Source organism: Panthera leo, chromosome A1, assembly GCF_018350215.1.
Source record: "Panthera leo isolate Ple1 chromosome A1, P.leo_Ple1_pat1.1, whole genome shotgun sequence".
Classification (NCBI taxonomy): Eukaryota; Metazoa; Chordata; class Mammalia; order Carnivora; family Felidae; genus Panthera; species Panthera leo.
The window spans coordinates 227,279,248-227,306,259 of record NC_056679.1 but is presented as its reverse complement, the minus strand read 5'-3'; the positions used below and the strand labels follow the sequence as shown (position 1 = coordinate 227,306,259).

The window sequence follows — 27,012 nt, the reverse complement described above, 5'->3', positions numbered from 1 at the left end:
CGCCGGTGAAGGGATACAGTGGACCTTGGCTGACTGCTGTAAATTGATGCCAGGGCCTGAAGTGACTTGTGAGTGGCCGTGAGGCTTACGCGAGGGACACCTGTGTGTCTTTCCCCTCTTACTGCTCACAGCCACCTGTTGAGCTAATGCTCTCCCCCCTTCACTGAGTTCACAGCAGGAAGGGCCCATGTGCTGCGCACTTGAACTTGATGCTGTGGGCTGTGGGGGGTGGATGACATGATCCTGCATGTGTTAGAAAGATCGGCCTGGTTGCAGTGTGGTGAGCAAGTTGGAGGGAGCGAGACTCCAGTTGAGGGACAGGGTAGGTCCTATTGTGGACATCCAAGCAAGTCACGGAGAACTCCCAGCGAGCAGAAGTGTAAAGTCCATGGGCCAGCGATCTGCATTTTATTCACTGGTGTTTCCTAAGTGTCTGGGATACAGTTTGGTATTTGTCGAATGAGTGAATGAGTGGGCAGATGAAGAAACTTAAGGAATTACCCAGTTTTGCTAATTAAAGATTCTTTGGGGTTAAAAGTTTGTTCATTTATTCTGGAACGGGTGAGGATTGGCCTTATATTGGAACCAAGTGATCTAACCAGGAGATCTGCTTGAAGGAGCAGGAGCTTTGCTTGATAGTGAGAACTTGGGAGTGGCTGAGGAAGTACATGGGAATTCTGCTAATGTGGTGAGGTCTCTGGTAAAGATTTTGGCCACTTGAATGCAAAATGGGGATCTTGAATGCAGCAAGGTGGGGAAATCAGGACATGCCATAAAGACAAAGAAAGAGGTTTCAGGTCTGCAGAGAAGCTATTTTACTGGTTTGCCTTGGGTCCTTGGCTGCTATCCTTCTGCCAGTAGAAGCCATCTTATCGTGAAGCTTGACTTAGGAGTTCTTGGTTGGCATCACCTATGGTGGACCTAGCTTTTTTTTTTTTTTTTAATGTTTTAAACATTTGTTCATTTTTGAGACAGAGAGAGACAGAGTATGAATGGGGGAAGGTCAGAGAGAGAGGGAGACACAGAATCTGAAACAGGCTCCAGGCTTGAGCTGTCAGCGCAAAGCCCGACGCGGGGCTCGAACTCACGGACCGCGAGATCATGACCTGAGCCGAAGTCGGATGCCCAACCGACTGAGCCACCCAGGCGGCCCCGGTGGACCTAGCTTTTAAGTGAAGGTTTCTGAATCTCATTGTCCTTTGCTCATTAATTTAAGTCAGGAGGCTCGGTTTTTCTCGTCCCACTCACCAGAATCATTGTATAGCCCCAGCTATTTAATATTCTCCTCTGTTTATGTTCCCACGCTCCCAGTTTTGATTGTGGCTCCTGATAAGCATGGTTAGAGGATTGCCATCTTTTCTGAGAGTTTCTCCATTGGAATTAGGGAGTACTGGAGGGTAAGTGTTTGGTTAGGGACCGGGAGCCAGCTGGGGACAGATAGAGCCTGATGCTGATCTTCCTGGTGGGTTTAAAGCCAGCTTTATTACCTTTTGTCATGGTGAACACTGGAGAGACTTGACCTTGAGAGGAATCTTAGTAAGCAAGCTTGGAAGGAGCTTGAAAGCTCAATGGTGGGAGTTAAAAGGTGGGGAATGGGTGGATCTCTCTCCCCAAAGCAGGTATAATACAAGACTCCAGGAGCCCAGGGGCCTGGGGTAAATCAGAAGTGAGAAGGGAGCAGAGGTCATCCAGCCCTTGAGGACTCATGCACTCAGGAGCAGGCAGAACCAGGAAACCCTAGGCGCCTTGAGACTTCCTTTTATCCAGTGCCAGCCACATTGCCAGGGTCCCGGAGGGGAAAGTGCCCAGGGATTAGCTGGACAGGGTCTGTTGCATGCATGCAAACGTGTGTATGTTTGTGCATTTTATAGTTCAATAACTAGGCATAAGTTATTAAGCTATACATAATTACTTTAGTGTCAGAGATTAAGATCTGGACATAGGAAGATTTGGGTGGGGGGGGGATAACTTTGGACTATTTTATATTCATTTCCAAAGAATGGGCAAGATAAAAGGATTAGCCAGTGTTGACAGACTGATGGTTTGGTTGGACTTTGATGGGAATATCCAAAGCGAGACTATTTATATGAATAATAACCTACCTACCACCTTCCTTCCTCCTTCCTTTCCTTCCTCAACCTGTTTCCTTTAAGAGATTTCATGTACTTATGTAATTAAAAGTAGGGTAATAACCATGAGAATTGGTGATTTATATATTTTTAGAAGATAGATGGGTTGGTAAATGACATAAAAGTTTAAAATTCTGTCCACTCCTTTTTTTAAAAATTTTTTTTAAAATTTTAATTCCAGTATAGTTAACAGTGTCATGTTAGTTTCAGGTATACAATATAGTCATTCAACAATTCTTTACATTACCTAGCGCTCATCGTGCTAAGTGCACTCCTTAATCCCCTTCTCCTGTTTCACCCGTCCCCCCCAACCCCTGCGGTCAGGTAACCATCAGTTTGTTCTCTATAGTTAAGAGTCTGTTTCTTGGTTTCTCTCTCCCTCCCCCCCCCCCTTTTTCCCTCTGCTCATTTGTTTCTTTAATTCCATGTATGAGTGAAATCATATGGTACTTGTCTTTCTCTGACTTTCTTTGCTTACCATTTTACTCTGTAGCTGTATTCATCTTGTGGCAAATGGCAAGATTTCATTCTTTCTTATGGTTGGATAATATTCCATTGTATATGCCACCTCTTCTTTGTTTATCAATGGACACTTGGCTGCTTCCATAGTTTGGCTATTATAAATAATGCTGCAATAAACATAGGGGTGTATATATCCCTTTGAATTAGTGTTTTTGTATTGTTAGAGTAAATAACCCAGTACTGCAATTACTGGATCGTAGGGTAGTCCCATTTTTAACTTTTTGAGGAACCTCCATACTGTTTTCCACAGTAGCTGCACCAGTTTGCGTTCCCACCAGTAGTGCAAAAGAGTTCCTTTTTCTCCACATCTTTGCCAACACTTACTGTTTTTTGTGTTTTTTATTTTAGTCATTCTGACCTGTGTGAGGTCATATCTCATTGTAGTTTTGATTTGCATTTCCCTGATGATGCGTGACGTTGAGTATCTTTTCATGTGTCTGTCAGCCATCTGTATGTCTGTTCATATCTTTTGCCCATTTCTAGTTGGATTATTTGGTTTTTGGGTGTTGAATTGTCTAAGTTCTCTATATATTTTGGTTACTGACCCTTTATTGGGTATGTCATTTGCAAATATCTTCTCTCATTCCATAGGTTGCCTTTTAGTGCTGCTGATTGTTTCCTTCACTGAGCACAAGCTTTTTATTTTGGTGTAGTCCCAATAGTTTATTTTTGCTTTTATTTTCCTTGCCTCAGGAGATATAGCTAGAAGAATGTTGCCGTGGCCAGTGTTACAGACATTACTGCCTATGTTGTCTTCTAGGATTTTTATGGTTTCAGGTCTCACACTTGGCTCTTTCATCCCCACTACACCCTTTGTGGGACCTTCTCCATTGATTTCACCCATGTTCCCTTGTAGCCAAGGAAGTGTACATGGAGCACATGTTCCTGACATACCATACGCTCTTAGATTGGTTAAGCAAAAGTAGCTCTTGCAACACAGGGCATTTTGGTTCTGTATTTGCTGTAATATTTGCTGTGTATTTGTGTAGCTTGCTGAGGTTTTTTGTTTATTTAAATGACTTATTTTTCCAAGTGAGCATTAGGCTTATAGTATATTTTGGAATGTTATAGAAACCATATATATATTTTTAAAGTTTATTTTGAGAGAGAGAGAGAATGAATGAATGAATGAATCCCAAGCAGGCTCCATGCTGTCAGCATAGAACTCAGTGTGGGGCTTGAACTCTCAAGCTGTGAGATCATGACCTGAGCCAAAGCCTAGAGTCAGACCCTTAATTGACCGAGCCACCCCACCCAGATGCCTCTAGAAATCATATTTTTAGAAGATCTTTCCATATTAAGAACAATTGTATAGCTTTTTAGAGCAAACTTAATTGTAATTTTGAAATGCAGTGAATGAAGGAACAGTTCTTGGCTCCAGTGGAGAGAAATAAAGAAATGGGAGAACCATGATTATTGTCCGGTAGCTGTGAATACTGGACCTAAAAAGTTCCCCCTCTTCCCTGAGTCCTCAAAAGCCCAGAGATGCGTGTTGACTTGTGTCTCTCATGTCACTGTGGGAGTTGTGCCACGCACATCATACAATTTAGAGCCAGAAGCCCTTGTGATCCTGTCAGGCCAAGCTCCTTATTTTCCAGGTAATAAAACTGAGCCTTAAAAAAGTCCAGTGACTTGACCAAAGCTCCAGGGAGCCCAGTGGTGTTTTAACTGCTTCACTGCTCTTGACCTGAGGAGGATGGTTCACTTCTGAGCGAATCAAAGAGTAAAATTACATTGACGTGTTACTTAAGGAGGACTGTCTAAGGGGGGCTTTTCAGGCTGGGGAAGGGCTTTCTAGAAGCTGCGGTTGCCCACCACTGTGAGGAGTTTGGTCAGTCCCCTTGGGAGTGGATAAATGGGGAGGGAGAGGGCAGGGGAGAGAGCCCGTCTGCACCTACTGCTTCTAGCAGTCTTGAGCCCAGCTCCTCATGGCTGCCCGGCTTGTCTGTTCTAATCCTGTTCCTGCCCGAGCAGGTGGTCAGCTGGCCTGGCCTCTGCTGGAAAGGGAAGAACATGACTAAGATACTGATTCCAGGTACAGGGTGCTCTGAGCTTCAGGAAAAACAGTACCTGGCAGACTAAGAGGATGAGGATGTGAAATTCAATAATGTAAACTCAGAGTATTCCTTCATTTGTGATTTCACTTTGTGGGTGTTTCATTAATAATATTATATTGGATGTCCTCACAGTGATGCTAAACACCAGGCTTTCTTAAAAGCATCCTCTAAGGGAACGCCTCCTTTTCTGTCTCCTGCCTACGTTTAGCAGATTTGCAATGACGTTGCTTAATCGGCCAGTCTTTGTTATAATCATTAAAATACCGTGGATTTGACCATCAAGAAAGGTCTGATCTAAATGATTGTTTTAGGAGCACTTATTTTAAAATAACACTGAAAAAAAAAAAACCACCCAACACTAGAAACACAGTATGTCTGTTTCTAGATTGGCATCCTCCGTGGTTTAAATGAAAACCAACAGTGGTTGAAGAAGGAAATAACTAAATGGAACTGGGATAATTTTGGTTTTATAGGGAATGTGGGATGGGCAGGGAGGAAATTAATATTTGCCACTTGAAAAATCTGATCATCTATATCTGCATATCTATATCGAGATAGATATATATATATATATATACACACACACACACACACACACACACACTGAGAGTATTTTAGAACTACCTTGGTTTTTCACTTGCTTCGTGTATTTGTGTTTTGTAAACTGAATAAGTGTGACTTAGAAGGAGTTCTCATTATTATGACAGAAAACATTTCTTCACCGATTATGTCTCTTCCCAATGGTAGCTGGAATTGACAGGTATCTGGATACTTTCCCAGATACCTGGGACTACTCTTTGGATCCCAGGTTCCTAGTAAAACTAGACTGGCTTCATGTGTTCCTGGTTGTTTTACGTCTGAGGTCTTCTCTAGTTTTCACAGCCAGCCTAGAGTTGGAACTCTGATTTTAGAAATACTTTTCAGTGTTCATGCAGTGTCTACAAACCGTGATGTAACATAATGTAATGACGGGTCAGAGCCTCAGTTAGAGGCTGTAAAGAACTGTGTCTGAATCTGTTTTCTAGGTCTTCTTTCTTGGGCAAGTCACTTCGCTTCTCTGAGCCCCCTTTCTTGTTGAAGAGGGCCAATAATAAAAATCCAGTCTCTACATTTGTAGCCCTTGGGGATAGATGTGTTTGGGGTTAAGAATTTTTTAAACTTGAGGAAGAGGACAGAGTGCATACACTGCGTGATACAGGACACTCCAATGGGGTCTGGGCTGCCCCCCTGTAATCTGAAGTAAAAGCATGGAGATTTCTGCAGCCAAATGTACAAGGACTCACTGCAGGGACTGAGGTCTTAATGCCAAATGAATTTTTGGGACCAACGTTTGAAAAAAAAATTTAGAATTTCAGAGCTCTTTAACCTTTGTGTGTGTGTGTGTGTGTGTGTGTGTGTGTGTGTGTGTGTATAAGGGATTATGGACCTGCATGTATTACCCAAGCTTAGCATGGAATAATCTCTCAATAAATGATACTGGTGGCAGTGACGTGATGTGTGGTCATGTTAGAAGGCTACTCCAGTCAGTATTTGAAATAAACACTTATGCATTTTAAAGGAAAAATGTCTTCACATTGGTCTTCATGTTGCCTGTTGTTGAGACCTAGGTTTATGAGAATCAGTTTCCTCCGGTGAGGGTGTAGTGTTTATTCACAAATTGTTAAAAAAAAAAAAAAAGCAGTCATTATTAGAAATAGCAATCCATGGAACATCTGGATGGCTCTGTCAGTTGAGCGTCTGAATCTTGATTTTGACTCAGGTCATGATCTCAGGGTCGTGGGATCAAGTCCCGCATCGGACTCCGCACTAAGCATGGAACCCACTTGGGATTCTCTCTCCCTCTCTCTGTGCCACTCCTCCCCTCGCACTTGCACACTCACTCTCTCTGTCTCTAATAGTAATAATAAAAAAAAATAGTAAACCGTGAAACTGCGAATATTAGGTAGTGGGGGCTCATCACAGAAAATCACATGTTGTACAAAATGGCCAGAACTCTGCCATGTGAGTTGGGGGATAGGTGCCAGTGGCCAGTTCCCATGACCTTTGACTGAGGGTTGGCACTGTTTGTTGTCCATTATAACACTGTCATTTCATCAGAGGTCATTTGCCCAGGAGCCTCCCTGCTGCCATTCGCCAACAAAAACAGTTCTTTCTTTCCAGACCTCATTGTGCCACCTGTCTTACACCTGAGCCAACTCAAGAGGCATATAGACCAGAGGTTAAGGGATTGGACCCTCGGTTCAGACTTCCTGGGTCTGAGTCCCCAGATTGGCTCCACCTGGTAGTTGAAGGTCCTTGGTCCTGTGTCTTCATCTGTGAAATGGGGATATGATGTGCCTCCCCTACCCCAGCTCACCGTGTGGATTGATGGCTTAGGGTCCACATAGGTCAATGCGTGCTGCAACAGCAGGTTTTCAACCGCGATATGATGATTAAGAAGTGAACAGAATCATACTTGCTGTCATCATGATCTATTCTGTAATTACAAACAGGGAGTTAAGCTACACAATCTGTCAGGTTTCCTCCACATCTGACGTTTTGACTTGGATGCTGAGATCTTATCTGTGTTGTGTTGGTGGCTCACTTCGGAGTGACCTTGACATTGGGGCTGTCACCGTGTCCATTAGAGGGCACCGATGTACAAAGGAATGAGCTCGCACCACATCCTCTGAGCCGAGAGCAAGGTGCGTTGGCCTCCCAGCTTTGTTATCCTGCCCAGGGACCAGGTAGACTGTGGGAAGGCGTCACTTGGGTCCTTTTCCTGCAGTCTAGCCACAGAGCAGCAAAGCCTGGGCCGGGGTTTGAGGGATTTCTAGGGTTGGGGTCACAAGACAATTGACAGCTGCCGGCCATAGCTCAGGTCAGGGAGGCGGCTGGCTGGACTAAGTTGATGAAACCCTGATTTGCAAATATTTTGTGTTTTAAATGGAAGAGATTCCACAAGCATGTCTTTGAAATGCTCTTTGGACACGTGTATTGATTCAGGATTCCTTGGCAACCTGGGAAATGTTCTCCAACTTCTAAAAGAAGCCAAAGCCTTGTGGGGGAATTTGGTTTCGAACACCAGCTGGATTTCACAAGTGTCTGCCACTTTTTCTTTTTTTAAGTGCTTGGCATTTGTACACCTTCTTTGAATTACTTTCATGTTTGTTGGAAATATATCTTCACCTGGTATTTACAATTCTGCCTAAAAGAACCACTAATAAAAGAAAAATTGTAACCCTGAGTTGGTTGGTTATGCTTCCTGACTTTTCTTAGGCTTAAAAAACAAATTTTTATATTTTTAAAATTCTGTATTTTGCTTCCTCCGCCCTTTCTACCAAATAATGTTTACCTTTTACTTTTTGAAATTGTGCTTTTATTTCAAATCTGTATTGAGTTACCAGTAATCAGGTTGCTGCTTACTAGTGGCTCAAATTTTCTTTCTTTTTTTTCTTTAATTTTTTTAACATTTGAGAGAGACAGAGTGTGGGGGAGGGGCAGAGAGCGAGGGAGTCACAGAATCCGAAGCAGGTTCCAGGCTCCAAGCTGTCAGCACAGAGCCCGATGCAGGGCTCGAACTCACCAACCGTGAGATCATGACCTGAGCCGAAGTCGGATGCTTAACCGACAGAGCCACCCAGGCACCCCTCAAATTTTCTTTTAACAGTAAAGGTGAAGAATATAAGGAATATACTGTAGCTAAAAAGAAAACTCTCTCAGCCCTTCATACAGATCTGATAGGCAGATTGGCTATAGCATAGGTATTACTTACATTTCTTTGAGTTCTTTTCAAGCTTAAAATATTTGATCCTTGTCTTCTGCGTGGTTTTGGCTTCCTGCCCGGAGGCATATTCCATCCTTTGAGGCCAAAATGTCTTGAAGTTGTCAGTGGACATTTCTTGGGAGTGGATCGGTATTTGATAATATATATTAAGAGACTCATGTAAACAACTCAGCGGCTTATGTCTTCCTTGAAGTCAGGCGTGAATGTGGCACTACTTACTAATGGTAGTACTAACATGTGTTTTCTCTCTTTTGTCTCAAGAAAGGAAAATAATGTGCTAAGCGCACTAATTAAAAAACAATGGATAGGGGCACTTGGCTGACTCAGTCGGTAGAGCGTTTGACTCTTGATCTCCTGGTCGTGAGTCTGAGCCCCATGTGGTTTAAGGGTGCGGATGTCACGCGTGCTGTATGTTCACCACGTTGGTACTGGTGTGCTTAACGGAGATCTCGCTGAATACTCACAACTCCCCATTATTATCAGCACTGAGCACTGGGGAGGCTTCTTGTCCAGAAACTATAGAGAACTTTTCCAACAATACACAGCTAGACCCCAGGTGTGCAGCCGGGGCTAGAAATGAAGGGTAGAATCGAGAGCTTTCAGGAGGACTGGGAGTGAGGTAACAGAGTACATGTAGATCCACTAAGAATTGCTCTGATAGTGTGACCCCAGGTGACTAGCAGATTGGTGGTGTTGACGAAAGAGCTCAGAAATGAGCTGTAGTAATAAGGTAAATGTGTAGCTTTAGCACTTGCTGGAAGGCTTGGCCTCTGTGCCTCGCCCCACCTCCTCCATGTACATACACGTCTGCTCATCTTATAGGGTACGTAAGAGGGCTGCCGGCGAGTTATTCAGGTTTGCAAGCTATTTTATGTTCACGTGTACTAACTTTGCTAAACTCTATGCAGAAAGGGCCCTCAGTCAGACCCTTGGCTTCTGAGGGTCACAGATTTGGAGCAATGGGTAATAGGTCCAGTTGTCCCTGCACAACTGGCCCTTACCAGCTGCCTCTTTTTTTTTTTTAAGAGATCTGTCTGCACAGCTGATCTCTAGTGCAGGTAGCAAAGGGCAAGGGACCCTTTTCATAGCAATGAAGCCCAAGTTAAGGCCCCTTTTATTTTGCCATTAGTGCCATGACTAGTCTGCTTCTAGGTTTTCCTCCAGACCACTGTTCTGGCGGTACATTTCCCAGTTGGTTCTTCAGTCACAGATAGTTTTGATCCATATTCTTGGTTACCATAGTTACTAAATGTGAAGTATGGGGAGTGGCCTTCAGCAGTACGTTAACAAATGTATTCAAATATTTAAATATCTTGTACCTAAAGTTTTAGTTTTTAGTGAAAGATGTCACTGACCTATTTTTTGCTAGTTATATCTTTTCTCCATCAGAAAGAGGCGAAGCAGGAGCGGGCGCCTGGGTGGCTCAGTCAGTTAAGCCTCCAACTCTTGATTTTCGTTCAGGTCATGATCTCACGGTTTGTGAGCTTGAGCCCTGTGTTGAGCTCTGCTCTGACAAATGTGGAGTCTGCTTGAGATTCTTTCCCTCTCCCTTCCGCACCGTCCCCCCAAATAAATAAATAAACTAAAAAAAATGAGGCAAAGTGTACATTTGATGGTAGTGTAAGTATTTTTTTAGATTTTGTTTTTTAGATATTGTCAGGTTTCTTTGTGGTTTTTCAAGTATGGGAACCAATGAACTATGCTCTAGGCCGACTCTGAACTTGAAAACATCATGTCACACTGCCTACCTTGTACTCCCTTTCTTTATATAGTGGATGTCAACTTGCAAGAACTTTTAAGTAATTAAATTCATGGAGTGTTTAGCTTTCCCAACAGCTTAGTAGTTTACAGAATAAATTATCCTCAAAGACGGGGACAGAGGCATTTAAGTGTTTTGTTTTCTTAGGTTTTACTTCTGTGTTTTCAGGGTTCTAAAGAAGAGACAGAAAAACATTAACTCTGTAGTTAAACTTGAATTGCCTGAGTTGTGAAGCTTTGAGCCTTGTAAAAATGTTAAGCTAAACTGGTTGTCTGTGGCTTGATAACCACTATCTTATCCAAAACCTACTCAGTTTTGGAGGCTCTGTCATGCATAAAATGAGGTGAGATTTAATCATTATGGCACGTAATGTTTATATAGAGACAGACTTAACGGTTTTACAGTAAGAGCTGTTGAAAATCATGGTGGGACAACTGATCAGATGTGTTAGTGTCCAACTGCTTCTAGTTTTTTCCCTCTCCTTTGTGTCTTGTTACAGTTTTGACAACAGAGTGTATCTTCAGTGGATAGTCCTAACCATCAAACAGGGCAGAACATTGTTTTTATGGCACATGTACCTGTCTTTTATTGTAGGTGCTGGACTGGATTGAGAACCATGGAGAAGCGTTTCTCAGCAAACATACGGGTGTGGGGAAATCACTTCATCGGGCCAGAGCTTTGCAGAAACGCCATGAAGATTTTGAAGAAGTAGCCCAGGTAAAACAATGGCTTTCATTAGTTCCTCCCCTAAATACCTATAAGCTTGGTTTTGAATTAGTTTTAACCATATCCAAGATAAGTTAGCCTTGGCTAGATATGTTGAAAGGTGATTCAGAAGAGGTGATGCTCAGATCTGAGCGTGAGGTTGTCCTTGCCTATGCAGAAGGATGTGTCATAAGTGACGTCCCGGATGTTTTTGACGTATTCATTGTACCAGTGTCTATTGACAGCTTGTGAGATTTCAGTGTATAATCAGGCAGTAACAGTTCTGTAACGATGGGCCAGCATTTCTTGCTGCTTATCCACTTCTTTTCAATGTGTGTGTTTAGAAACAGGCGGCAGGGTGTGGAGTGTGTTTAGAGCAGGGGATTTGTGGAGTTGGAGCATTGGTTATAATGCTCACTAGCTGTGTCACTTGGAAAAATCTCTTTACATTTCTAAGATTAACTTCCTTATCTGGAAAGTAGGCACAGTAAAGGCTTCTAGAGAGGAAGTCAGGTATGTATGCGGTAGCATCATATAAAGCACCCAGGCCAGGGCACTCCTACGACTTATTACTTGGTAAATGTGTTTTTTTTGGATTTTTTTTTTTTTTTTTTGCAAGCAGAGTGAAGGAGGGAGAAATTGTAATAACGTGACGTGTGTGTGTGTCTGTTCCATATTAAATGGAAGTTATAAGGAGGTGTGGGGAAAGTTACTTTAAAAAGAAGTCGTCTAGTAAGACATGTCCAAACCGAAGCACATTGTGGCAAAACTGAGGAACATCGAAGACAAAGTGTAAAATCAAGAAGAGAGAAATGACCAAAGAACCCCAGTGAGAAGGGCTGTTAGAAAGAGCCGACTTTTCACCAGCAACCACAGGTTCTGGAAGTTGGTAGAATAGTCTGGAATTCCAGATCCAGCTGAACTGTCATTCAATGATGAGGATAAAGTGTAGACCGAGAGTGAGAGAGTTTGCTACTCCAATACTTAACCAGAAGAACTAAAGCATACAGTTTAGTGTTAGTAACGCAAGTACCCACTGTAACACAGACACCGCGAGAACAGGGACTTTGTTTTGTTCACTTCTCTATGACTGCAACCCAGGGCAATGCCTGGCATACTTAGGTGATCAGCAGATAGGTACTGAATGAGTTAGTTAAATGAATAAAAAGGGAAGTATGAAAAGAAAGGACTAGGATCAAGAATGAGCATAGAAATTGGTAAATGTATTTGTAAATCAAAGGATTGACCATGTAGACAGCAGATAGTGGGTTTGGGGACTGTTAAAAGCAGAGTGGGACTAATGTGTCAGAACACTCTAACATGGGAGATGGAAGGTTCCGAGGGTGGCAGGACCTTCTGCTTACCTGACACTTGTAAACTCAAGTGTGCAGTAGCCACTGACAGCATAGGGATGGAAAGCATCACTTCCTAGTAAGCGTAGGAGGGAAGGAAATACAGAAAACTGGCTGAAAAAAAAGAAAAATTCACGCGTATGGGTCTGGTGGAAACAAAAGAAACAAGGAAAACAAAAATCACCATCGAAATCGCAAAATAAGATGTAGTAACTTGTTCATAAGTATCGGTAATTACAGTAAATGCAAAATAGATTTTACCATTTTACTTTTGTTAAGAGACAAAAGATTGATTATTTCTTAAAAATCTTGCTATATGTTTTTTTCAGAGGGCACACCTAATGCATAAATACCCAGGAAATTTGGAAGTATATAACCTGTTAGAGAAAGGTCCGCCAGGCAAATATTAACCAAAATAAAACTGATTTAGGGATATTAATATTATGCAAATAGGCTGGAAAGCCTGAAAACATTATTAGAAAGGAAGAGATTCTTCCCTTATAAAAGGAAGAGTGTCAGTATACGTCCAGCAGCATGGCCTCTTCTGTAAGTCACAGTAGGAGTAAACTGTGGCCGTGTGTCCACAGGTTTTGCACGACAGAGGGTTTGGGTCCATACTCATTTGGGAAACTGAATCTGGGACTGAGTTACAGGATAAGAAAACAGTCTGCACTTAAGTCTTGTTCAGTGAAAATGCCTTTAACAAGTTACCTTCTTTACACATCCTCACATAGGAAATAAAAGTGCCAATCCCAACATTTCTGCTTTCCTCATCTCAAGAAATGAGCCAGAGGAGATTGTCTGTCCAGCAGCCTTGCCACAACCAAGAGGCACCTTTGGAGCGTTTTTCTTGTCTGTTTTGTTTGTGGTGTCCCTACCTCATGCCTGTTGGAAAATATTTCGCCTTCGTCTTACAGCAGAAGAAATGTGGAAAATGTGCTTTTATCTCCTCTTCATGTTTTCTGTGAGATAAGCTACTGCCGTGGCCGACGTGGTTTGGGGATGGATAGGAAGGTTGTGTCATAGGAGTGGAGACTTGGGGCCCCAAAGAAAGTTGGAGGCAGAACTGCCAACAGCCAGGCTCTGGAGATGGGTAACCCCCCCCCCCCCCCCCAACTCCCAAATAGTATGGTCACCCGTGATGGCAGGCTGGGCTGTCCCGAGCTTGCTCTGACGGGGACAACAATGGTCCACCGAATGTTCTCGTGTGACCGGCACCCCATCAACCCTTCTCCCTCCAGTTCCTGTGCCGCCTTCCATTGTAAATTACACAAGTCTCTTGTATGGCTGACGTTACTCTAGTTTTCATGGAAAACTCATTTCCTTGGGTCTAAGGTCACCATCAGAGCTGTGAACACAGGTTCTCAGGGGGCAGCAAGAGTGAGCAGACTTCCTTTGTAGAGAACGTTTCTGCCCAAAGGTTTCTAGGGCAAGCCAAGGGCTAAAGTAGCACCTTAGCTGTGGTCTGCTTTTTACTCCTCAGAGAGAGGCTCCTGCCTCTACCCAGCTGAGTCCCATTCCTTCCTTATCACTGCTCATTGTCCCTGGGACTCTAAGGGGTGCCCTACCCACTTCCCCTTACACTGAAAGTGCTTAACAACCCCAGATCTGAGCTCTGCTTCAAAAGAAGCCTTAAATATACTTTTGTTCACTTTGCAAACATCTGCACCCACTCTCCCTCCCTCTGGAGGGCTACTGGCCATGCGTCAGGCACTCTGACAGCCACAGGGTGTGGGGGACAGAGGGTGGGTAGCAGCAGGCCAGAGCAGGTCCTTCTGAATAGGCATGACCACCTGTCAGAGGCCTTTCCCTGGCAGTTGTTGATGTCTAAGCAGACGCCTGCAGTTTGTAAAATTCAGCTTGGTGACAGAAGGAAAAGATACTAGAAGGAGTCATGGGGGACATCAGGTAGGTGGGACTATTGAGCAGCACCACCATGTGGCCAGCAAGGTTGGAGGCTGGGCTGGGGCTTGGGGAGCCGTGTGCAGACTGCCGACCTCTTCCGTCTGTGGGCCTCTCTCTCTTGCCCACCTGCCGCTGGGTGCAGGCTCTGAGCTCCACCCTGAACATGGCCATGTCCCCGTGTGTCCGCTCTCTACTGTCTCCACCCACTGCCATTACATGGGCCCTTCAATTACGACCTCTTTTCCTGGCATCTCCAACTTCTCCCTCTTTTAGTTCTTTCTGGCCCTGAATATTTATAGGCCCTCCCCTCTCTTGAAGAACATCACTTGATTCTTCTGTATTTTTTAGCTACCAGGTGGCTTTAGAAGTGTGTTGTGCCACTTTGCTGTGCCTGCTTGTCTCCCGAGGCCTCCTGCAGCCCAGCCCTACCTGTCCCTGATAAAACTGCATGCACGGTCGTGCCGCGGGCGCTGCTGCTCAGAGCGGGCATTCAGCAGGCTGTCGTGGTTGACCAGGAACTGGGACCCCGCCATTTATGTAATTCCCCTCCACTCGCTTTAGAGGGAGATCTCTGGTCTGTCGTGTCCACAAATGTGTGGCAACTTCTCGTTCCGTGATAGGCTCTAAGGAGATGGTAGTGGAGGTCGAGGGTCCGCGGCGTGGCAGCCATGTGCGTAGAGACATGATAAATTTCAGAGGAAACCCCGTGAACCATTTCAGAGTAGCTCTAAAAGCAGTTTGCTCTGCCTCTGAGTACACCATCAGGGCATGTAGGTAGAGGGACGGCCCCGTGTGATTAAGAACTGGCCACAAATAAAATGGGGGGGGGGGGTGCATAAGATCTGAAGATACAGGGTGGACTTCTTTTTCTGGCCCCTGCACCGTGGTTAATAAAGATTGCTTTTTACTAGTACTTGAAGCCAGAAGACCTCTTGGCTGCGAGACAGCTCCATAAGGAGCCTGGCTTTGTTAAGACCGTGTGCAGTGGATTTGGTCTGGACACACACAGACGGTGGCCTTGGTATCGAGGCAGAACTACACGTTGTGTGTGTAGCTTCATTCATTGAGGCTTTCTGGCTCTTCCCAAGGAACTACCTCCTTGGTCTTGCTGCAGCACTGGGAGTGAGGCCCCTGGAGGGAGCTCTACCACCTTTTCTTCTCTGCCCTCCCCTCTTTGACGGATTTCTGTCCAAACAAATTACAACAGAAGCGATCACGGCAGAGACCAAAGTTTATATTTATATTTATATTTTTATTTTTATATTTATGTATTTTGGGGGCAGGATGGCCTTTGGAGGCACCTTAAATATGGGAGCAGAGGTATTGTTAGTGTTTAATAAGGGGCCATGTTTCATTTTCTGGAACATTTTCACAAAAGTAAAACCATTCGGGGGGGTTTAGGGAGAAGAGACTTCCTTTTTGCACTTGCTCTGTACTTGTTCAAGGTTGACTACGTTGTTCTTAGGGTCGTGTTTTGAAGGGTCCTTTGTGGGATGAATTCTAAATGGTCTTTAGAGCTCTAGAATTAGCAATTTATGTAATACACTTTTCGTACAGTCAACTTCTTCAAAACACTGACTTGAGGCATACAATGAAGTAACGTAACAAGACCCGAAAAGGAAGTGGTGAAAGTCGTACGGTTGAATTCATTTAAAACGTACTAAACATAGATTTATTATGGAGAACAATTCTGGCGTTCCGGGAAGGAGGAACCCGAGAGGAGGGTCGGATTAGCTTGGTGGAAACGGGTTGCACAGCCTGGCACAGCGTCTTCAGGCATCAGGCTCCCAGCGGGAGCCCCCGGCTGGGGCTTTGTTTCAGGCACCAGAGTCACAGCAGGAGGCACGTGGATCAGTTTTGCCAGCACTCTGGCAGAGGCTGGAACCTCCTCTCTACTGATGTGAAGATCCACTCCTCCTCCGTGTTGTACAGCGATCGTGAGTAGGTATTTCTTCTTGCCGACGCATTTCCAGGGTGGCGCGTGCAGCACGTCGCAGCTCGTCTTCACGCAGGAGCTTTAAAGAAGAAATCCACGCTTTCCACACGAAGCTCTCTGAAGATGACTGTGCAAAGGGAGATGCTCTTTGGCAGGCGTTTTCTCTTTTACCTTCTAAGTGGGTATTCAAGTTAGCATGCCTTTTTAGATTTCAGAAGCTGTGATTACAACAGCCAGTCAAGCCCAGAAAACTCTGGTTCAAGGAAGAAGCCGGTTGGGGGAGCACAGATGTCTTGGATGCGATTAGTAAATCTCTGGCACGGCGTCTTCCCACGGGTGTCTGTCCTGCGAGCTTACACTGCCTTCCCTCCCGTGTGCTTACCTCCCGAGATTCAGATCGCCTTCCGAAGGTGTAGCCTGTCGTGATCGTGTTCTCCATGAAGCCGACTCTGTCAACAACTTTATAAATGTGCCGTGGAATCATCTCATCTTCCAGGATCAGGAAGTGTGGCATTTAGGAAAGCAGGAGACATTATATTTGGGCAAGATTTTCTGCAGATTATCAGGTGCATTCTCCCGATTCCCTGGTCGCTTCTGAACTCATGGTCCTCTTTTGCGGATACCTGGTCCTTAGCATGTGAATACACAGAATGCTTCCACATTTTTAGCATATGCCCTAAATTTCTGATTGGCTACAGTTAGTGGATGCTTGCTCCTGTACCCGAGGCTGCCATCTTGCTGTGTGATTGTTTTGAAACATAAGATGTAGTGTTTTCTCTTTTAAAATAAATTAGTAGTGGAGAATTTAGGGCTGGTGTCTACTATCAGGGGTTTCCTTCAGGTTGGCATGTGCTTACAAGATCTCCAATGTACCTTTTAAAAACACTTCTTGGGGCGCCTGGGTGGCGCAGTCGGTTAAGCGTCTGACTTCAGCCAGGTCACGATCTCACGGTCCGTGAGTTCGAGCCCCGCGTCAGGCTCTGGGCTGATGGCTCAGAGCCTGGAGCCTGTTTCCGATTCTGTGTCTCCCTCTCTCTCTGTCCCTCCCCCGTTCATGCTCTGTCTCTCTCTGTCCCAAAAAATAAAAATAAACGTTGAAAAAAAAAATTTAAAAAAAATAAAAATAAAAAAATAAAAACACTTCTTAGCTTTATTAATGCCTCCACTGCTTTCATGACCATGGGCAAGTTCCTCAATCTACCCAAGCCTCAGTTTTCCTACCTGTAAAACAATTCCTAATCGCTACCTTCACCAGGTAGCTGGGATAAGACTGCATAAACAATATGCCTGGCACTCAGCAGGTGCTCATATGTGTCAGTTCCTTGCCTAGAACCTTCCCCTTTTCTGCTCCCCACAGAATTGTTTCTCTGGTAAAACGCTAGCACGTGTAGATAGCAGTCAGTACTCGCTTTTTTGCTGTACCTAAATATATGGCATATAGACTTTTTCGGTGCTGCTCTTAGCGTTATGAGTTTGATCGTGTTGTAGTGCATTTCAGCTCCGTATCACCTGTTTGGCCGGGTGGGGGGCAGGCTTGTGTCCTGTGCTTTGATTCCCGGGACTTAATGGGCCGATTAAACAATTAAGGACACTGGGGTTTTCAGTATGGATTGTAGATGTACTGGCTCATCATTCTCGTTTGTCACATTATTATAAAAGACCTCGAGAGTTTTCCATATGCATACTTTGTTGTTTTTTAAAACAAAAGAAATGGAATAGAAGTGTTTATTCCTTGAAATGAGATCAAGAAAACCCATCTTTTTCACTGGATTCTATGTAAATGTCGCCTCTGGCCATCTTCTGGTAGTCCCAGACTGTTGCAGTCAAGGGTCTGTAGGGAAAAGAAGGTCTGAACTGCCCTGCAGTGTTTCCTGAGTCCCAGCACTTATGCAATTTTAATTTACTTCTCCAGAAAAGAGGAAACCGATCAGCCCTCACCCTGGCCCAGCCCTTACACCGTCTCCTCTAATCCTCAGCACGGGGAATGGTGGCCCACCTCTCCGAGGAAGGACCGGACCCACAGAGAGATGCCCTCGGAGACAGGATGGCAGGCAGAAGGGAGGAGCGGTCTGGCCTCTTCAGGCTCTAAAACGTCTCCCTGACACCACCTCCCCTTGAGCAGAAATTGAAGTTCTGAATTTCCCCTTGCAAGAGGAACCCTGGCCGGGGCATTTGTTGTCTGTACAATCCTGGCCCTCCTGACTCACTTGGGCAAGTTACTTCCCCTTTGCGCCTCGCGTGCTTGCCGTCCTCGTGGTGGGGCTTGCTGCGCCTGGGCCGGCGGCTCTGAGGTCAGCGTGTGCGATCAGTACGCCCGTCAGCGCGCTGGAAATCTGTTTTCTTCTGTGGCACGCGGGTCCGGGGTGTGTCCCGGCCGCGGGAAGGCCGTGGGTGTCAGAGACCCTGCGTGCTGACCCTGGTTCCACCAGCGCCTCCTGGGGCCTGAGGGAAAGCCACGGAATCCGTCGTGTGGGCTCATTTCCTCAAGTGTGAAGTGAGAAGTGGGGCTGAGTAAATGCTCTTCGGTGTCCTTCAAAATTAAAACATGTGCTTGTTCGTTTGTGGCGGTTATTGTCTCAGATATCCTTCCCTGCTGGAAAAGAGGTGGAAAAGCCTTCAGAAACAAAATGTTGGGTGTTGGGAGGCAGTATCACGTCTGGATCCTCCTATCACACATGCGACGTAAGCGACTTCATGGCTGTGGTGACAATAGAAAATAGGGATTTAGCACCTAAAAAAAGTGTGTGCGCAGCCTAAGCATGATCCTCTGTTGGCTTCTTTCAGTGCTGAAGCCCCGTCATCCTCTGCTCAGAGATGCAGAGCCACTCCCGGGTGAGGCTCCGTGGGGGGCAGCAGAGGTCTCCACGAAGCCATCATCCCCAGAAAAGTCACCTCACATTGAGCCTCCGATGGTCAGAGAACCTTCGTAGGCAGCGTGTGGGATCCTCTGTAGCAGGGGCTCTTGATGCTGTTAGCTTCGCAGGGAGAGCTTGCTCTGTGCCCACGGGCTGCACCGAGTGGCCCCGAGCCAGCCTCTCACAAGAAGACGTCTGGGTGAGGTCGTTGTAGAAACTGCTCAAGAATTGTTTCACAGGTGAAAACTTTTTTTTTATGTTTATTTTTGAGAGAGAGTGTGTGCAAGTGGGGAAGGGAAGAGCAGAGAGAGAGAGAGAGAGGGAGAGAGGGAGAATCCCAAGCAGGCTCTGCACCTTCAGGGCAGAGCCTGACGTGGAACTCAGTCTCATGAACTGTGAGGTCATGGCCTGGGCCAAAGCCTAGAGTCAGATGCTTAACCGACCGAACCACCCAGGTGCCCCCAACAGGTGAAAGCTTTTTTAAAAAAAGCTGCTATGCATGCAGCGCCTGGGTGATTCAGTTGGTTAAGCATCCAACTTCTGCTCAGGTCATGATCTCACAGTTTGTGAATTCGAGCCTCACGTCGAGCTTTGTGCTGACAGCTGAAGCCTAGAGCCTGCTTCAGACTCTGTGTCTCCCTCCCTCTCTTCGCCTCCCCCACCATACTCTGTGTTTCTCTCTCTCAAAAACAACATTAAAAATTTTTAAGAAAATGTGCTATTTATGTGTGTATGTGTTGCATACATATACACACATGCAGCTGAACCTTGAACAACATGGGGCGAGGGTTCCCAGCCCTCCGTGCAGTTGAAATTACACATATAACTTTTGACTCCCCAAAACTTCACGAATAGCCCTACTGCGGGCAGGAAGCCTTACTGATTGATCACATAAATAGTCAATTAACATATTTTGTATGTTGTGTGTGTTCTATACCATAGTCTTATGCTAAAGTAAGCTAGAAAAGAAAATGTTAATAAAATCATAAGGAAGGTATATTTGCAGTACTGTATTTATCAGAAAAAAAAAAACTCATGTACCTTTGGACCCATGCAGTTCAAACATGCGTTGTTCAAGGGTCAACTACATAAACATATATTTTTTTGGGGGGGGGTTATTAATATCTACATGATATTTTGTTGTACTAAAAAACCACAGTTTATTTAATTTCCTGTTGATGAATTTTTTTCTTTGTTTTCTATTTATTTTTTAAGTTTATATCCAAGTTAGTTAGCATATAGTGCAACAATGATTTCAGGAGTAGATTCCTTAATGCCCCTTACCCATTTAGCCCATCCCCCCCACACACACAACCCCTCCAACAACCTTCTGTTCTCTATATTTAGAGTCTTTTATGTTTTGTCCCCCTCCCTGTTTTTACATTATTTTTGCTTCCCTTCCCTTGTGTTCATCTGTTTTGTATCTTAAATTCCTCACATGAGTGAAGTCATAGGATGTCTTTGACTAATTTTGCTTAGCATAATACCCTCCAGTTCCACCCACGTAGTTGCAAATGGCAAGATTTCATTCTTTTTGATTGCCGAGTAATACTCCATTGTATATGTATGTATGTATGTATATATATATACCACATCTTCTTTATCCATTCATCTCTCGATGGACATTTGGGCTCTTTCCATATTTTGGCTATTGTTGATAGTGCTGCTATAGACATTGGGGGTGCATGTGCCCATTTGAAACAGCACACCTGTATCCTTTGGATAAATACCTAGCAGTGCAATTGCTGGGACATAGGGTAGTTCTATTTTTAGTTTTTTGAGGACCCTCCATACTGTTTTCCAGAGTGGCTGCACCAGCTTGCATTGCCACCAACAACGCAAAAGATACCCTCTTTCTCCGCATCCTCGCCAACATCTGTTGTTGCCTGAGTTGTTAATGTTAGCCACTCTGACAGGTGTGAGGTGATACCTCATTGTGGTTTTGATTTGTATTTCCCTGATGATGAGTGATGTTGAGCATTTTTTCATGTGTCGGTTGGCTGTCTGGATGTCTTCTTTGGAGAAGTGTCCATATCATGTCTTTTGCCCATTTCTTCACTGGATTATTTGATTTTTGGGTGTTGAGTTTGGTAAATTCTCTATAGATTTTGGATACTAAGCCTTTATCTGATATGTCGTTTGCAAATATCTTCTCCCATCCTGTTGATTGCCTTTTAGTTTTGCTGATTGTTTCCTTTGCTGTGCAGAAAGAAGCTTTTTATTTTGATGAGGTCCCAATAGTTCATTTTTGCTTTTGTTTCCCTTGCCTCCGGAGATGTGTTGAGTAAGAAGTTGCTGTGGCTGAGGTCAAAGAGGTTTTTGCTTGCTGTCTTCTCTAGGATTTCGATGACTTCCTGTCTTACATTTAGGTCTTTCATCCATTTTGAGTTTATTTTTGTGTGTGATGTAAGAAAAGTAGTCCAGGTTCAATTTTCTGCATGTGGCTGTCCAGTTTTCCCAGCACCACTTGCTGAAGAGATTGTCTTTATTCCATTGGATATTCTTTCCTGTTTTGTCAAAGATTAGTCGGCCATACGTTTGTGGGTCCATTTCTGGGTTCTCTACTCTGTTCCATTGATCTGAGTGTCTGTTCTTGTGCCAGTACCATACTGTCTTGATGATTACAGCTTTATAGTATAGCTTGAAGTCTGGGATTGTGATGCCTCCAGCTTTGGTTTTCTTTTTCAACATTACTTTGGCTATTCAGGATCTTTTGTGGTTCCATACAAATTTAGAATTATTTGTTCTAGCTTTGTGAAGAATGCTGGTGTTATTTTGATGGGGATTGCTAACCACGTGTATTTTTTAAATATACTTTATTTTTTAGACCAGTTTTAGGTCTACCGAAAAGTTGTGAAAATGATGGGGAGAGTTCCCATACCCTGTCCCCGGCTTCCCTTATGCTTACTCTTTATTACTATGGCAGGTTTGTTACTGTTGTCGGATACTGAGCTGCTGCTGTGAACTGAAGCCCTTCCTTTGTTCAGATTCCCTGAGTTTCCCCCTGTTTCTAGCGCCACCTCCAGGATGCAGCATTGCATGTGGCTGTCCTGTCTGCTTAGGCTCCTCTTGCCTCCAAGAGTTTCTGCCCTTACTTTTTATTGTTGTTAATAGCATCCTCATCAGGACATTATGCCCCCTCATCCATCCGTAAAGCAGTAATGTCTGCAGCCTGTGGCTCAGGGGCACCGAGTCTGTGACGTGACTGGTGTTGGAGCTCTGGCCTCTGCCGTGAGTCCTTCCATCCCGGCACCCGGAGGCCCCGATCAGCGAGATGTCTGCGTGTGGAGGGCTTCTTGTCACGGTCCTCCCTGGCAGGCTGCTGGACTGGGCCTCAGCCATGCGGAGGTCCAGAGTCACGCTTCTGCTTTCCAAAGCTCTTTTGAAGTGGGCTGTGTCACTGTTTCTCTGTGCAGGGATTGTTATAACCGAGCTTCCAAATATGTTTTGTTGAATGTACAGACAGCCCTTTCATGCGCTGGTAAGTTCTGCATTCAGACAGGGAACTGACTGTGCTTTCGAATTACTTCAGATAATTGTTTCCAAAAAATATGCAAAATGTATGTATGTGCATTTTCCAATTCTGGTCATAATTAGTATATTTTAAGGGATCCTTTGACATCTCTTTGCTCATTTCTAAAGAGAACTCTGAAAGATCCTGTGTTGATAGTGAAGAATACCAAAAAGAGAAGTCCCCCGAAGATGGTGGTTCCGGTTGACGTTGATGGGCAGAGGCAGTGGTGAACCTTGCCTTGCAGCAGCACGCACACCGTGCTGCCTGAAGCCCTGCTGGGGGGCTCCCGCGAGCCGAACAGTCCGTGGGGGGTCGTGGGCACAGTCCGCACCTTCAGACCGGGCCGACTCCTGCTCCCACGCCCGCCAACCTTGTCCTCTGGGCCTCGTGACTGCCCTGTGGGCCTCATTTCCTCACCTGCGGCAGGGGCTGTGGTCAGGCTCACACCCGAGGTGCAGCAAGGGCTCAGGACGGTGGCTCGTGTGGAGCTGGGAGAGCTGGGTGTTCAGCCTGTGCTGATGACAACAGAACAGACTGCTTTCAGTTAGCTTTTATTGTCAAGGTTAAATTCCCCGTAGATGCTGCTTGTGGCCTGCGTGGGGTGGGGCGTTGCACCCCAACCCTGATGCCAGGGGAACCCCTCCCTCTGTTTCTGTGCGTCAGCGTCCTCCTTACTGAGACCATCTCATACTTACCATGCTGTATTTATAGTTGCCTTCGATGTTTTTTCAACTTGCAGGAACATTGGACAGATAGCACAGAGAACGTAACTCTCCCTTGAACTGCTGACTTTAGCGTCCTTTTCCCACCAAGGAGGGATGCTGTTCTGTGCACCCACTTATCACTGTCAGAATCAGGAGGCTGGCACTGCGACGTGCCTACCTCCTAACCCTCAGCCCCCGGCATGTCCTTACGGCTGAAGGACCGGTGCACAGTCACCGGTGGCATCGAGTGGTCACATTTCCAAGGTCCTTGCGTTGGTAGCACCTCCTTGATCGTGCCTAAACTTTTCTGACCTTTGGAGGATTTCAGGCCCATTATTTTGGAGAATGCTCCTCCCTTTGGGTTTGTCTGATGCTTCCTCGTGATAAGACTCCAGTTATATGTCTTCGGCTGGGCGTGTCCTAGACATGCTGCCGTGCCCTTGTGCTGTCCCATTGGGCGACACCCGGTTTTCATTTGTCCCGCTACCTGTGGTCCTCGCGTTGACTTCTGGGTTGAAGTGGTGTCTGCCAGACTTCTCCACTGTGGGATGAGTCTCTCCCCCTCGGTAATTAACAAGCACTTAGTGGGGAGCTCCTTTGAAATTCTATAAATATCCTGTTCCTTGTCTAGTTTTATTTATTTACTTATGTCCGTATGGACTTGTGCTTTCCTTTGCATTAGTGGCTTATACTCTGTTAGTCTCACTGTTTACTCTCAGATCGTCCCTGATTTGGCCAGTGGGAGCCCCCTCAAGCTAACCTCTGTGGCCTGACCTACCCACATTGTTCTCAAGCATCTCCTTCCTTCTGGATACAATAAGATATTTCAGGCTCATCTTGTGCTTTGTCCCATCCCAACCTCGAGTCAGCCATATCTCCAAGAGCCCTGGTTCCTTGTAGAGGAGAGTGGCCATTCCAGGTAGAAATCTGGGTACTAGGAATGCTTAACTGCTGTTGGGCCGTGGCTGCTCCTGGGCCTTCTCATTGGAGGAGGGAAAGAGGAGTGTGCGTGTGTGTGTGTGTGTACAAACGCAAACATTCCCACATGTGTCTGTAGAACCATGTATCACACGCATCCATCTAATTCCAGCCTGGTACTATAGGGCTAGCTCAGCTTTTCTCCTTTTCCACATCTGTAACTTCCTTTTCTGAACTAAGGACACTGCCCCTCCTTATCCTTAATGTGTTGTTTCAGTAGATGTATGTCCCCCCAGTGGGAGGCTGCCCATGCAGGGGCGTCCTCATCCTTCCCAGGCGCAGGCTTTCTGCAGGGACACTGCCCCACACTCTGTCCACTGATGAGACGCTGCCCCTGCTCAGCTGCAGGACTGACATGTTCGAGAAGGACAGAGGACTCCGCCTGTTTCTAAAAGGGACCTCAGCCTGCTCTACGGGCCTTCCCTCTGTTCTTGCACGTTGCTGAAGCCCTCCCACTCTTGGCTGCCCCCAGCCCCTGCCGGCCTGCCCTCTCTCCAGCATTTCCATGAGCAGGGGCGCCTCTCTGGTACACCTCTTTATTTGGGGGACCCATTTGCAGCTTTTCATTTATCATGGATCAAAATGGAGTAATTTTCAGGGTATTTTAGGTACCTATTTACACATAGCTTTAAGCTCTCTAAAACTTTAGCTAGTTTGTATAAGCCATTATGGTTATTTCCTTTTTCTTAAAAAAGTATGTGTTCTTAAGCAGAAGAGAGAGAAGCACAGAATTACCGGTAAGTAGAAACATGTTAAAGAAGACAGCAACTTGTACTTGGAACCCAGTCTTTCCACTTGCACTTGGGGAATTATAAAACCGTATGTCATACTGAAAGACAAAACTGGAACTCTGCACTCCGTCATAAGACTGGAAGGGAAAGTGAAGTGGGCATTTGTGCTGTGTGCTATCTTCTGGATGTGCTGCAGCACAAAGCCGAAAGCCCTCTGTGAGTCATGGGACAGCCACAGCCGCCTGTAGATACCCTGTCTCCACTTCAGACGGAAGGCTCAGAGTTTAACAATCTAGAACAGTAATGGAAAAGGCTGCTGATAGAGGTACACTGAACTCCTTAACTCATCTCTTCCCTTCATATTTTTTCTGTTTACTTTGCAGCAGTGATCTGGAGTGTTCCAAAGTGACTCAGTTGCCATGGGTGATGGCCAGCTGGGTTTTTTCTAATTCACCTTCTATTCCTCTGGATTTTCTCTTGTGCAGAACACATATACCAACGCGGATAAATTACTGGAAGCAGCAGAACAGCTGGCTCAGACCGGGGAATGTGACCCAGAAGAGATTTATCAGGCTGCCCATCAGCTTGAAGACCGGATACAAGATTTTGTTCGGCGTGTCGAGCAGCGGAAGATCCTGCTGGACATGTCGGTCTCGTTTCACAGCCATGTCAAGGAGGTAAGGCATCGGGATGCACGACGGAGCCTGGCTCTGAAAGGCCCTTTGAACCCCTTGGGAAGAGTGTGGACTGGTTGTGATGTGAGAAAGTGGACCGGAGGTGGTGAGCCATGAGACTAAGGCTTTCGACCTGAGCGGCTCGGCCTGCACGGGGGACTGTGCTCTAGGCTGCTGGCTCCTTGCTTGTCTTCGCCAGCGTGGAAGCCTGTGTGTCTGTCGGGAGCGGACCCGTGAGGCCTGGGCTGGCCAGGGAGGGGTGTGGAGCAGGAGGTGAGCAGGGAAGCCTGGAGCTGGTAGAGGGGCATTTAACTTGGAGAGAGGACAGAGCGTGTCCATCTTAGCTGTGACTGTGGTCACAGCTTGGTTTCCTTTCCGTGGGTAAGGCTGTCATGTGGCCAGTGTCACGGTTGACATGATTTTATCGGACTGTGTGACCACTCTCAGATCCTGATAAAAGTGAATTCTACGTAATATTGAACTTAAATGTGCCAAACCCAGCATGGCCATCGGGATACTAGTGCTGACTTCATAGGTATGCTCTTGTCATTGTAAAAGATCATGTTATTTGGTACATGAAAATAGGTGGGTACTAACTATACCTTGTGTACGTGTATGTTATTCTTAGCAGAAATCCTACAAAATTACAATTAAGCTTGTGTAGCTTTTTAGGAGAAAAAAGACATAACCTAAAGTTTTCGGTAGGACTACAGATTGACTAAAGATGTCAACTTTTACTGCATCTTCTTGCGAAGGGAAAAAAAACCTCTCTACTTCACAGCTCTTTGTAAATTGGAGATGAGGAGCCCTTCCAGGTGATCTGAGGTTGAGCACATGAAAGCTTATAGACGCAGGCTGGGAAGAAGGATCTGGAAAGTGTAGGGCTGCCCAAGAACCGCGGGAGGGGCGTCAGAGACCAGGAAGCGGGAACTGTGCTCAAAGGGAAGGAACCTCACCGCCAGTTCTGGATCTTGGGCAGTTAGTTGTCGCCCAGGCCGTTCATCACTTAAAGGCTTGGCTCCCAGAAACCCATACTTCCCTCTTACTCTGAAACTCTGTGAGCCTGTGTGGCAGCCTGGAGACAGACCCTGAGACCTTGGCCCACCCAGGCCGGTGATGGGCTCTGCCGTCCTCTGCTTTGCAGGCAGCCCTTTCTGCAGCAGCCGGTGCTGTGTGGGCCTGGGGAGGCTCTCAGAGCAGAACACCACTGCCGCCAGCTTCTCTGCCTGCCCTTAATAATGCCATAACTAAAAAAGACTTTACAGTATTTACGAAGAAACTGCTTTTTTTTAAACGCTTGTTTATTTTTGAGAGAGAGAGACAGAGAGAGACTGAGAGCGAGCCGGGAGGGGCAGAGAAAGGGAGACAGAATCCCAAGCAGGCTCTTCACTTACAGTGAAGCCCGACTCAGGGCTTGAACTCACC

General features: G+C 45.6%; 1 protein-coding gene across 2 annotated transcripts in view; it reads left to right on the top strand.

The window, feature by feature from the left end:
* TRIO (trio Rho guanine nucleotide exchange factor) overlaps positions 1 to 27,012 on the top strand; it is a 353,108-nt gene that overhangs the window by 172,276 nt on the left and 153,820 nt on the right. For both annotated transcript variants that reach the window (XM_042953023.1, XM_042953031.1), the window contains exons 10-11: positions 10,828 to 10,950; positions 25,399 to 25,590. In XM_042953023.1, coding sequence (XP_042808957.1) covers positions 10,828 to 10,950; positions 25,399 to 25,590 — 315 coding nt within the window. The remainder of the gene's footprint in view (positions 1 to 10,827; positions 10,951 to 25,398; positions 25,591 to 27,012) is intronic.